At 37.1% G+C, this 12,349-nt stretch overlaps 1 protein-coding gene across 1 annotated transcript in view; it reads left to right on the top strand.

Moving 5' to 3' along the window:
• Positions 1-218: 218 nt before the first annotated feature.
• Positions 219-12,349, top strand: part of LOC105496959 (cysteine rich hydrophobic domain 1) — a 120,672-nt gene continuing 108,541 nt past the window's right edge. Inside the window, exon 1 of the mRNA XM_011767587.3 lies at positions 219-661. Coding sequence (XP_011765889.1) covers positions 363-661 — 299 coding nt within the window. The 5' untranslated portion in view covers positions 219-362. The remainder of the gene's footprint in view (positions 662-12,349) is intronic.

The raw sequence follows: 12,349 nt of genomic DNA, 5'->3' as shown, positions 1-12,349 counted from the left end.
AGCATTAACTAATAGGAAATCAAATCAGAAGATATCCAGAACACAAGTAGCTGACGCTCAGAGAGCAGTATTAAGGCGAGCACCCGCAGACCGGACCTGGATGATTCCTTGGAGTTCACCTCTAGCGGCCCCCTCCCCTTGGAGCTGCGCAAGCGTACACTGACTTTGCTCCTCTCTAGTGCCCCCGCCTCCAACAGCCGCCCCCCCGCACCCCCCCGTCTGCCCAACACGCAGGCGCGTCTCCTCAAATCCTGTCCCTACACCCCTCCTCTTTCTCTTCATTTCGTTCCCCCTCCTCTTGCAGCACCTCAGCAGGTTCAAACTCCTCTCCGGGAGAGTGGCGGCGATCGCGAGGTCACGTGATGAGCATCCTGCTGCCCAACATGGCGGAGTTCGACACCATCTCTGAACTGGAGGAGGAGGAAGAAGAAGCGGCAACGTCGTCGTCGTCGCCGTCGTCGTCGTCGTCTGTATCTGGGCCCGACGATGACGAGGAGGATGAGGAGGAAGAGGGGGAGGAAGAGGAGGAGGAGGAGGAAGAAGAGGAGGAGGAGGAAGAGGAGGAGGCGGCGCCGCCCCCGCCTCGGGTAGTGAGCGAGGAGCATCTGCGGAGATATGCTCCCGACCCTGTATTAGTGCGGGGTGCCGGCCACATCACTGTGTAAGCGAGAGGGGGTCTTGGGACTTGAAAAGCCTGAGATTTGGCAACAGAGGAATGAGAAGTGATCGAGGGGCCTGTGGAGTGGGGGAGGGTTTACTGAGGTGTACAGTTAGGAAAGGACACCAGGTCTAAATGGGGAAACCATGGGTGGATACGTGTGAAGGAAGTGAGGTGAATGTAAATATGATGCACCAATGCCAGGTAAAGAGTGAGTATAGGAGAGGGAAGTTAGGGGTTTGGGAGCCAGAGCGATTGGAGTCGGGGTGAGTCTCCTTTCTTGTACGTATGCTGGCAAGTGAACAGTCTCTTAAACTGCAGGATGTACCAGAGCGTTTTTTCGCTGACAAGATTGATACGTTGTGGGAAACAGCAATTGCTGTGACATGTGACAAGAACTAGGCTTGCATTCTTCAAAACAGAAACATGATACATTTTGTGAATAATAATAGAATGTTCATTCACCCGCATATTCATCCATCCATTCTTCCTATCTAATCCTTCCTTGTATATCACTCGATTAGAGGTTCAGGTTGAGAGGCAGCTATGGCAAGTAGAAAGAGAAACGGATTGAGTCAGGGCTCTTAGATGCTAGTCCTGGTTTTGCTTCCTGTGACCTTGGTCAGATTGCTTTTTCTGATTTCTGCGCCTTGATTTCTTCATCTCTAAAATGAAGGGTTTGGAGTAGATGGTTTCCAAAGCTTTTCAGTTCCGAGATAATTTACCTCCAAGGGATTTTGTATGCCCAAATATGAAATATACAGGCATTAAATATATATGGAAATTAGTACTTTGGGAGCTGAGCATGATTTCTTTAAAATTTATCCAGGGTGGTTTTTTTAAAAATTGAAATCTTGAGAAAAAATTGAATATTTGAGAAAATAAAATGGGGAGGGACTTCATAACATAGCTACAGGGCAAAGATGTTGATTATTCTCTGGGCTTTAAAGAGTGCTTCCTCATTTTTATTTGCTTGGACCGTAACTGTTTGGAAGTTTGAGTACTGTGTCATGTTCACCCTCTGAACTATGCTATCTTTTACTGCATTTTCAAAATAGGTTCCTTTTTGTTATTATGTCATGCTGCCTCTGGTTTTGATGATGGCTTACCTAGTCCCTTTGACTTTCAATTGAGTTCATGTTATATTAAATCATGTATGTACTACCTCCCTTATATTAGTTTGAATTTTTAACATGTTCAGTTGTTTTTTTTTGTTTGTTTGTTTGTTTGTTTTTGAGATGGAGTCTCGCTCTGTCGCCCAGGCTGGAGTGCAATGGCATGATCTTGGCTCACTGCAGCCTCTACTTCCCAGGTTCAAGCAATTCTCCTACCTCAGCCTCCCGAGTAGCTGGGACTACAGGCATGACATGTTGTGTATTTTAATTGTAATATACTTTTGTAATCTTTGCATCAAATATGTTAACAAATATTTTGAAATTAGGGAAGGGTCGGGGGAAGGTTTTAGAGCTACTTTTTGATTAGGAAATTTTAAGACAATTTTTCTTGGTCCAAGAATTTTGCAGATAGCCTGCAATGTTTATATGCCAGCTTATTGCATGGTTTTACTTCCATTCCTTTTGTCACTAGGGAGACAATTTATTACTCGAACTAATTATGATGGCTGGTACCAAAGGTTACTTTTATGCAGATTGTTACATGTCCCTTTAGTCCATGATTTTATACTCCAACATTCCACCTCCACATTTGCAAAATTCATGCAAAGGAGAAGGAACAAAAAAATAAAATTAAAGTTACCTGAAATTTATTTGTGGTTCCATTCGACCCTGCGCAGGTACTTTCCAACCTATTTTCTTCATTAGAAGAACACTGACACTTGCCATGCCCAGGCCCTTGTGATGGGTATACTATTCTTCTAATTAGGAGCATGCGGGTAGTACTGGTGGTATTCATTGACTGAAACCAAAACCTGAAAAGCAGCAAACCAGTACTAGACTCACTAACCAATGTATATACTTTGGAAACTTATTTAGTTTTATTGTATACATTCTTACACCTAGAAATCAGATATGACATTAAATGTCTTGGTATTTGAAAGAGATTACATGTCTACGAGAAAATTTAACTGGATCTGAGAAATGGGTCTTTGTATGGTGGTGAAGCCTTCCTTTTATCAAGTAAAGTAAAATCCTTATGAAATAGGTAATCTTATTCTGAGAATTCTAAAATCTTATCTGATACTTCTAAAATATCAACTTCTGTTTATTTTTTTTCTGGCATAGGAGTGTTAGAGTTGCCTTAAACTATATACCCTATCTGAATGAATGAAATATTTAATATTATCTCCCAGCCCTGATTTTTTTTCCATTCTTTGTGCAGTCTTCTATTGTATAGAGCATTTTGTTTCTTCTCAAAGTTTAAAATTTGAGAGCCATCACCTCAAAGTCAGTATATTTTAAGCCCAACATCCCTCTCCACATTGCCCGTGCTTTCCATTTGTTTCATTTCTTTCCTTGATGCCACCGTTCTGATCTCCCAGATAACATTCAAAACCTTTGAGTCATTTTGACTCTTTTCTTCTCCTTGAATTGCCCTGTGTCAGTCTGCCCCAGGATTATGTCATCATAGTTTCTGAAATATCTCTTAGATTTTTCATTTTCTCATTCCTATTTGGCACCACTCTGGTTTGGGCTGCTATCATCTCCTGCTTGAATTATTGCCACAGTCTGCTGCCTCTCCCTACTCCAGTCCATCCTGTGTGCTTGTGCCAAACTAATTTTCTTAAAACACAGTTTAGTCATGTCACTTTCCTGCTGAAAACCTGCATTGGATCTTAATTAGCTCTGAGTTTCTGTGCCATCTTCCTTCAGTCTCAGAGTTCAAGGAGACCCTCCATGTGTCCAATGCTCACCTGTCCATTTGTGCCTTCCATACCTTTCTCTTCCTGCCTCCTCCCAGATCTTGCTCCACCAGGCCACCCATCTCTCCAATATTACCTCTCTACTGGCTCAACCTGTAACCATATTCAGTCTCTAATTTTTAAAAAACAAAATAAGACAAAAGCCTTCCTATGCCCGTGTTCCCTTTAGCTACTATCCAATCTCTCTTTCTTATCCTTCAAATTTCTAAAAAAAGTAGCTACATTTACCTTATCTGTTTTATCTTTACCCCTCTCTGATCTGGATTCTGCTACCAAAACCACAGAGGAGCTATCCTTAATTAACATCACTGTGACCCTCTTGTTGCTAAATTAGTGGACATCTTTCATTCCCTATCCTTCAGGTTCTCTCTGCTACATTTGATACTTAAAATGATTTCTTCTTTTTTAGAAGCTTCTACTCCAGGGTTCACAAACACACAGGACTTCAGAGGCAAGGCAGGTCACAGAAAATAGCGCAGCATAAGGAGAGATGGGGCTTTAGTTGAACTGAAAGTTATGTATCTCATCTAATGGTATTCAAATTCTAATTTAAGAAAAAACATTTTGCCAGCCAAAATAAATCACAGAACTCCTTGGCCACTTCACTCTCCTGGTGTTCCTTTTACTTTTCTGGCAGTTTCTTACCTGTTCATTCATGGGCTTCTCTTCCTTCTTGACCTTTAAATACCAGCAATCTCTAGAGTTTTGTTCTCAGCCCACTACTCTTCTTATTCCCTACTCTCCCTAGATGGTCTCATCTTACCTCTCATAGATTCAGTTATCTCATGGCTCCCAAATAGGGATTTCTTTACCAGACTCTGCTTGGGCTCTTATCTGGGCTTCTTCACTTGGTAGCTTACTGTTATCTTAAAATTGACATAAACAAAAATCTCCCAACACCCCCCTCATATCCCCACCCCCAAATGCTCAAAATAGCTTTCCGAGTTCTGTATTCACAACCTCAGTTGAAGGTACCTCCACCTATCCCATTAAAGCATGCTTAGTTCTCCCCACTCACACTTGCCACTGCTAAGCAATTAGCAAATATCAACAATACATGGCTTAAGAATTTCTTTTTCTCCCTACCACCACTTTATTGATTCAGGACCCTTTCACTACCCTGGCTAGTCATCTTGCCTTCAACCTTGTCATCCTCACATCCATCCTCCAGCCTGCTGCTAGATTAAGACACAAAAAATACAGATCTAATCAAACCATTTTTCCTGCTTAAGATTATCTTGTGGTTTTTCCCTTCATGTGAGAATCTAAGCTCCTTAACAGAGCATACAGAAATGGACTCTGTGTATCTGTCAGCCTAAACTTTTGCCATTTCCCTTACTGCTTGTACGTTCCTGTTCACAGTGTGCTGTTTTTTTTTTTTTTTTTTTTTTTTTTTTTTTTTTTTTTTTTTTTTTTTTTTTTTTTATCTCACTGCCTCTGCTCAATCTGGGGCCTCCACCTAGAATGCTAACATTCACCTCCCATTTACCTGGCTCCCATTTCCGTGGCTCTCTATATGTCACCACCTTCTGCAAGTCTTCTTTTTTTCCACTAAATTGTAAATTGCAATGACAAGAACAATTTCTGATTCCCTCTGAATCCTCAGTGCATAGCACAGTACCTGACAAGAGGTGAGTTGAATGAATATTGGTTCACTTTAGTAACACTCAGTGTGCCCAGATAGTACAAACTATACTGTAGGCCCTCAACAGATACGTTAGTTGAATCCTGCTGTGGAGAGCACTTGTTTCTGAGCATAGATGTGTATCATTACAACAATATCACCAGTACCAGTATCACCAGTGATGGAGTTTATGGCATGAGCTTACCTCTGAAAGCTTTGTTAAGCTATTCCCTATGTGTCAGAGTATTATCTTAATGTTTTGGGTTTCTAGTTACTTTAAGAAGATATTAGTCTTTTAACATGAAATTCATTATAATTTCTTAAGAAGTAGAATGACGTAATCATACTACTTGTATTTCCAGTTCTGAGATGATGATCATAAATGGATATTAGGAGATCTTTTTCCAAATTTTAAAAAATATGATTATATTAACTCTTACAGATTTGAGACTATAGAAACAGAAATAATGAAATGTCTCTTGGAAGTATTGTGCTTCAAAAATACTGTACATCTGAATAATATAACAGTATCACATTTCTTCTTGATATTTTTAGGATAAATATTTGGATCTAATGTATTGAAATACAGAAAAAAACATTCCATCACATGAGGTTGTTTTCCTTATAGACTTATACCACCCTCTTTATATTACTTAAAATATATAGATATTTACCATTACACCTGCATGAAAATTAGTAGAGACAACATATTACTAATTCGCAGAGGCTCATAAAATTCTCATTAAAATTAAGAAAGCTGAAGTTATTAGATTATAGAATTGACAAAGATGGCCAATTTTGCCAAAGTGTATTTCTCCAAAAACTTAGCAATACAAATATTGATACTTCTCAAATCAGGGAATGGAATGCCTTTTCTGTAACAGTTGTCTGAGAAATTACAGTGATGCATTGTTAATTTGTTTTTATGTAAGGTGAAGTTTTTTAAGGTTTTAGGCTTTGAGAATATTGAAGCCATGGTAACTTGCCATTATATAGTATGGGAAGACATTTTTCTCATATGAAATATTAAAGAGATTTAACTAGGATCTTTTAAAAATCTCCTTTTATTTTGTGGCATAGCCTTTTCCGTGGTGTAGCAAATAGAGTTCAGTGCATATGCTTCAGAATCAGTATTACTATAAGTGCATGGTTTTCTAGTGAAGTCATGTCTTATTGGCAGAATTTTACCACATTTTCTTAAACTGAGTACGTGAACTTTAATTTGTGCAAGATTTTGAAAGGCTGGTATATGGCCATTTTCAAATATGAAAAATGGTGAGAGGTATGGGGAGGGAGAGAAAAGGGAAGAGGAAGTGAGAGTATAGATCCTTTGCCTCGGTTTCCTTTACTTCAAAGAATTTGTCTAAGAAATTAAAAATATGGGCATTGAAGACACTTGACGAAGAAAATACAATCATTGAGAACTACCAGCTGGGTCAGCTTCAAACGTACAATAGGTTCTATATTTAATGAAGTTGATAAAATGATAGTGTGAGCACTTCCTAAGTGCCTGCTGAGCCGCACATCTTGGCTAATATCTACCACTGATCAGTAATAAGTAGATAAGTTTGTCTAGCCTCTCTGGACTCATAATTCTTAACTTAATGGTTTGTTTATGAAACCCAGCTGAGGTGTTTATTCAGCAGCAGCCATTTCAACATTTCCTAGTAGCTGCTAAGTGAAATGTACCTAAAGTTATTTGAGTTAAGTATTTTTTTAGTGTGCTGAGTCTATAAAAGGGAAAGTTAAGGGAAAAAAATGTCTTATAGGCAAGAACAAGATTGCTGCTGCCTATTAGCCAAAACTATGAGAGTATCAAGCCTACTTTGCCTTTCTTCATACTTTTTATATGGATATATGTAGGTCATAAGGGAGTAATTTAAGAAATAAAGCAACACTTTAGTTACCATTTCTAATATATTTTTTATATTTTAGAAAAGGAAATCCCTTTATATATTGGAGAAGAAAGTTAGTAATGTGAATATAGCAAGTATTTCTCTAGAACTTGAGCACTGGGCTAAACACTGTGAAGAACACAGAGAAAACGAAGTATAGGCTTTGCTTTACAAAGCTAACAGGAAAATTGCCTTTAAGATATTGATATGGAGCAGCAAGGAATAAAAGACAACATTTTGTTAACTGTTGAATTGTATAGTGCACATTAGAAGTGGCCGTGAGTATTTAGATAAAGAAGGAATCCATGAAGGCTTTGACATTGAAGGCATTACAGCAGGGGTTGGAACTTGAGCCTTGAAGGCTGAGTAGGACTTAGACTTAAACTTCGGAGAGGAAGCAAGGAGAACCACATGAGCAAGGACAAGAGCCAATGTAGCAGTGACAATGGAAAGGAAGGGATCATTATGAGAATGATTTCAAAGGAGCAAATAACATGATTTAGGGACCACCTGGCTATAAGCAAGATGCAAAACATAGGAGAGGGAGGGTGCGAATATGATACCAAGGTATAGGTTAAAGGAAGAGAGTAATGTGCCATTGATAGAGATGAATTTGAAAGGGGGAACCAGGTTCCAAGAAAATATAACATTTAGTTTTAGACAGGTTTCACTTAAGGTGGTATTATTTTGTGGCAAGATGTCCAAACAGAAATTTTCGGTATACAATTAAAGATGAGGGACCAGAGCATGTACGAAAATACATTACTAGAGCTATAGGTATGATGATTGTTAACAGAGAAAAATGATTGTCAAAGTTGTCAAATACAGATGAACTTTTATAGTTTGCTTAGAAAGAAAAGCAGAAGACTAAAAACTAAATTTTGGAAGAACTATGGAGTCTGAGGGCAGAATGAAAGAATGGGAGTGTTAGGAAGGGAGTTATCAACAGTGTCACAGCTGCAAACAAAGTCAACTGAAAAAGTTCTGAGAAGACATTGAATTTGGCAATAAACAAGACAAGATGGACTTGTCATTTTGAGTAAATTTACTGAATAAGAGATTATTTTCAGCAAAATGACAGTATCAAAAATCAAGTTTCAAAATTTCTTAAGAAAGGAGATATTAGGGAAATGGAAGCAGTGGACAGTTCATTTGTCTGGTGATAAGTGAAAAGAGGAAATAGTAAAGCTAAGAATTTTTAAAATAATAAAAATAATATATACATTTTGAAGGATATATCTGTCTGTATTGACTGCATATTTGATATCTAGTAGGGGAATGACAGCTGGCAAAAGCTAAATTAGCAGCAATTGCTAATCAAGGTAGGAACATGTTACTGATGTTGCATCTATAAGGCATTTAGACAAGATGTGGAAATAGAGGTCTACTTAAAATAATCATATCTACTTTCTAAAAATGAAAACTACATCTATGTGTTTGTACAATAAGAATTTACTCTTCGTGTAATAATGAATTGCATCTTTTCACTAGTGATAAAGTCACTACTTCACTCACTGAATAGATTTAAATAAAATATGTTTCTTGTAATATTAAATATTTGTTATTGATTGCTGAAGCAAATAATTACAAATAAGTTTAATATTAGAATGTCAATTTCTCAAGCAGCAGATGAAGATTGCCGTAAAAATTCATGCATAATGGTGTCCCACCTTGTTTTCAGTTTAGCTATACTCTTGTGTCTGTGTATTGATTTAAAGGGAATATGTATTTGTATATAATATTCTCATTACATGTTGTACTGACACACCTGAACAGAATTAATGAAGGATTTTTTAAATGTAGTTAAAATCTTTTTTCAATTGCTAATTTATTTACTCGACTATTTTAAAATACAAAATTTGTTTCAAAATACATTTTAAACATACATAATATAGTGTATTTATGTACAGGTATGTATCTTGCTACTAGCTGCTAAATATAGAGAGTTTTTGTGCTTAAAACTGCACGTGTCCTTGAAAATGAGTTATTAGTATAAATGATACAAGGACAATATGAAATTCCTGTATAGAGGTTATTTTTTTCTTTGTCAACTTTTAGATTTGGGGGATACATGTGCAGTTTCATTACAAAGCTGTATTACGTGATGCTGAGGTTTGGGGTACAATTGAACCCATCACCCAGGTAGTGAGCATAGTACCCAACAGGGAGTTTTACAACCCTTACTCACCTCCCTTCTTCCCACTTCGTGTAGTCCACAGTGTCTGTCATTCCCATCTTTATGTTCATGTGTACTTAATGTTTAGCTCCCACTTATAAGTGAGAACATGCGATATTTGGTTTTGTGTTTCTGTGTTAATTCATTTAGGATAATGGCCTCCAGCTGCATCCATGTTACTGCAAAGAACATGATTTTGTTCTTTTTTATGGCTGCATAGGATTCCATGGTGTATATGTTCCATATTTTCTTTAGTCCGCCATTGATGGACCCGTAGGTCAATTCCATATCCTTGCTGCTATGAATAATGCTGCGATGAGCATATGGTCACGTGTGTAATTTTGGTAGAACAATGTATCTTCCCTTGGGTATATACCCAGTAATGGAATTGCTGGTTCAAATGGTAGTTCTATTTTTGATTCTTTGAGAAATCTCCAAACTGCTTTCTGCAGTAGCTGAAATAATTTAAATTCCCACCAATGTTGTATAAGCATCCCCTTTTCTCAGCAGTCCTGCCAACATCTGTTATTTTTTACTTTTTAATAATTGCCATTCTGACTGGCATGAAATGTAGTTTTGATTTGTATTTCTCTAATGATTGGTGATGATGAGCATTTTTTCATATGTTTGTTGGCCCCTTATATGTGTTTTTTTGAGAAATGTGTCTTCGTGCCCTTTGCCCACTTTTTGATGGGGCTATTTGTTTATTGCTTATTGAATTATTTAAATTCCTAATAATAGATTCTGTATATTATACCTTTGTTGATGCATGGATAGTGGATGTTTTCTCCCATTCTGTATGTTGTCTGTTTATTGATAATTTCTTTTGTTGTGCAGAAGCTCTTTAGGTTAACTAGGTCTTAATAATTTTTGTTTTTGTTGCAGTTGCTTTTAAAGACTTAATCATGAATCCTTTGCCAAGGCCAATGTTGGGAAGGGTGTTTCCCAGGTTTTCTTCTAGGATTTTTATAATTTGAAGTCTTATATTTAAGTACTTACTCCATCTTGAGTTAATTTGTATATATCATGACAGGTAGTGTTCCAGCTTAATCCTTCTGTATATGGCTGGCCAGTTATCCCAGCTCCATTTATTGAACAGAGGTGCCTTTCTCTATTACTCACATTTGTCAGTTTTGTCAAGGATCAGATGGTAGTAGGTGTGCAGCTTTATTTCTGTGGTCTATTCTGTTCCATTGGTCTATGTGTGTTTTTGTGCCAGTCCCATGCTGTTTTGGTTACTATACCCTTGTAGTAGAGTTTGAAGTCAGGTAATATGATGCCTCTGGCTTTGTTATTTTTGTTTGGGATTGCTTTGTCTATTTAGGTCCTTTTTTGTTTCTATATGAATTGTTGAATAGTTGTTTCTAATTCCATGATGAATGATGTTTGTAGTTTGACAGGTATAGCATTGAATCTTTGAATTGCTTTGGGCAGTATGGCCATTTTTATGTTATTGATTCTTCCAATCCGTAAGCATGAAATATCTTTCCATTTGTTTCTGTCATCTCTGATTTCTTTCAGCAGTGTTTTATAGTTCTCCTTGTAGACATTTTTCACCTTCTTGGTTAGATGTATTCCTAGGGTTTTTGTTTTGTTTTGTTTGTTTGTTTGTTTGTTTGACTATTGTAAATGGGATGCCATTCTTGATTTGGCTCTCAGCTTAAATGTTGTTGGTGTATAGAAATTCTACTGACTTTTGTACATTGATTTTATTTCCTGAAACTTTAGTGAAGTTTTTTCTTTATCAGTTCAAGGAGCCTTTTGGCAAGTCTTTAGGGATTTCTAGGTGTAGAATCATATTGTCTGCAAAAAGAGATCGTTTGACTTCTTCTTTTCCTGTTTGCATGCCTTTTTTTCTTTCTCTTGCCTGACTGCTCTGAGTAGTACTTGCAGTATTATGTTGAAAAGGAGTGGTGAGAGTGGACATTTTTTTTCTTGTTCCAGTTCTCAAGGGGAATGGTTCCAGCTTTTGCCTGTTGGGTATGATGGTGGCTGTGGGTTTCTCATACATAGCTCTTATTATTTTGAGGTACATTCTTTTGATGGTTAGTTTGTTGAGGGTTTTATCGTGAAGGGATATTGAATTTTATCGAAAGCTTTTTCTGTGCCTATTAAGATGATCTTTTCTTTGTTGTTTTTAATCCTGTTTATGTGGTAAATTGCATTTATTGATTTGTGTATGTTGAACCAACCTTGCATCCCAGGAATAAAGGCTCTTTGATCGTGGCGAATTAACTTTTTGATGTGCTGCTGGATTCGGATTGCTAGTATTTTGTTGAGGATGTTTGTGTCTATGTTCGTCAGGGATATTGGCCAGTAGTTTTCTTATTTTCCTTCTTTCTCTGCCAGCTTTTCCTCTAAGGATGATGCTAGCTTTATAGGATGAGTTGGGAAGGAGTCCTTCCTTTTCAATTTTTTGGAATCATTTCAGTAGGATTGGTACCAGCTCTTCTTTGTACATCTAATAGAATTTGGTTGTGAATCAGTATGGTCTTGAGCTTTTTTTTGGTTGGTTGGTGTTTTATTTCTGATTCAATTTTGGAACTTGTTCTGTTTAGGGCTTCAAATCTTCCTGATTCAATTTTGGGAGCTTGTATGTTTCCAGAATTTTACTCATTTCCTCCAGATTTTGGATTTTGTGTACTAGGTGTTCATAATAGTTATCTGAAGATTTTTTGTATTTCTATGGGATCGGTTGTAATGTCATCTTTGTCATTTCTGATTGCTCTTATTTGGATCTTCTCTCTTTTTTCTTTGTTAATCTAGCTAGCAGTCTGTAAATCTTGTTTATTCTTTCAAAGAACCAACTTTTGGTTTCATTGATATTTTATGTGGATTTTTGGTTCTCAGATTTTCTTCTGCTAGCTCTGAGGTTATTTTGTTCTTGTTTTCCCAGTTCCTCTAGTTCTTGCACAGAGTTTTAATCAGACATTGATTCTTAACATTTCTTTAAAGTGACCCTACAACCAAGTGCTATAAATCAGTTAAATAGTACAGTAGTTTATTATTCAACAAACATTTTTCAACACTGATTAGATTTCATTATGCTGCTAGGTATAATAGAAAACAGCAAAATAAATAACCCATAGTTCCTGTTCTCAAGGAACTTAATATAGGA

The sequence above is a fragment of the Macaca nemestrina genome, chromosome X (genome assembly GCF_043159975.1).
Source record: "Macaca nemestrina isolate mMacNem1 chromosome X, mMacNem.hap1, whole genome shotgun sequence".
Classification (NCBI taxonomy): domain Eukaryota; kingdom Metazoa; phylum Chordata; class Mammalia; order Primates; family Cercopithecidae; genus Macaca; species Macaca nemestrina.
The sequence above is the reverse complement of the archived record's forward strand: the minus strand, read 5'-3'. Positions and strand labels throughout refer to the sequence as shown.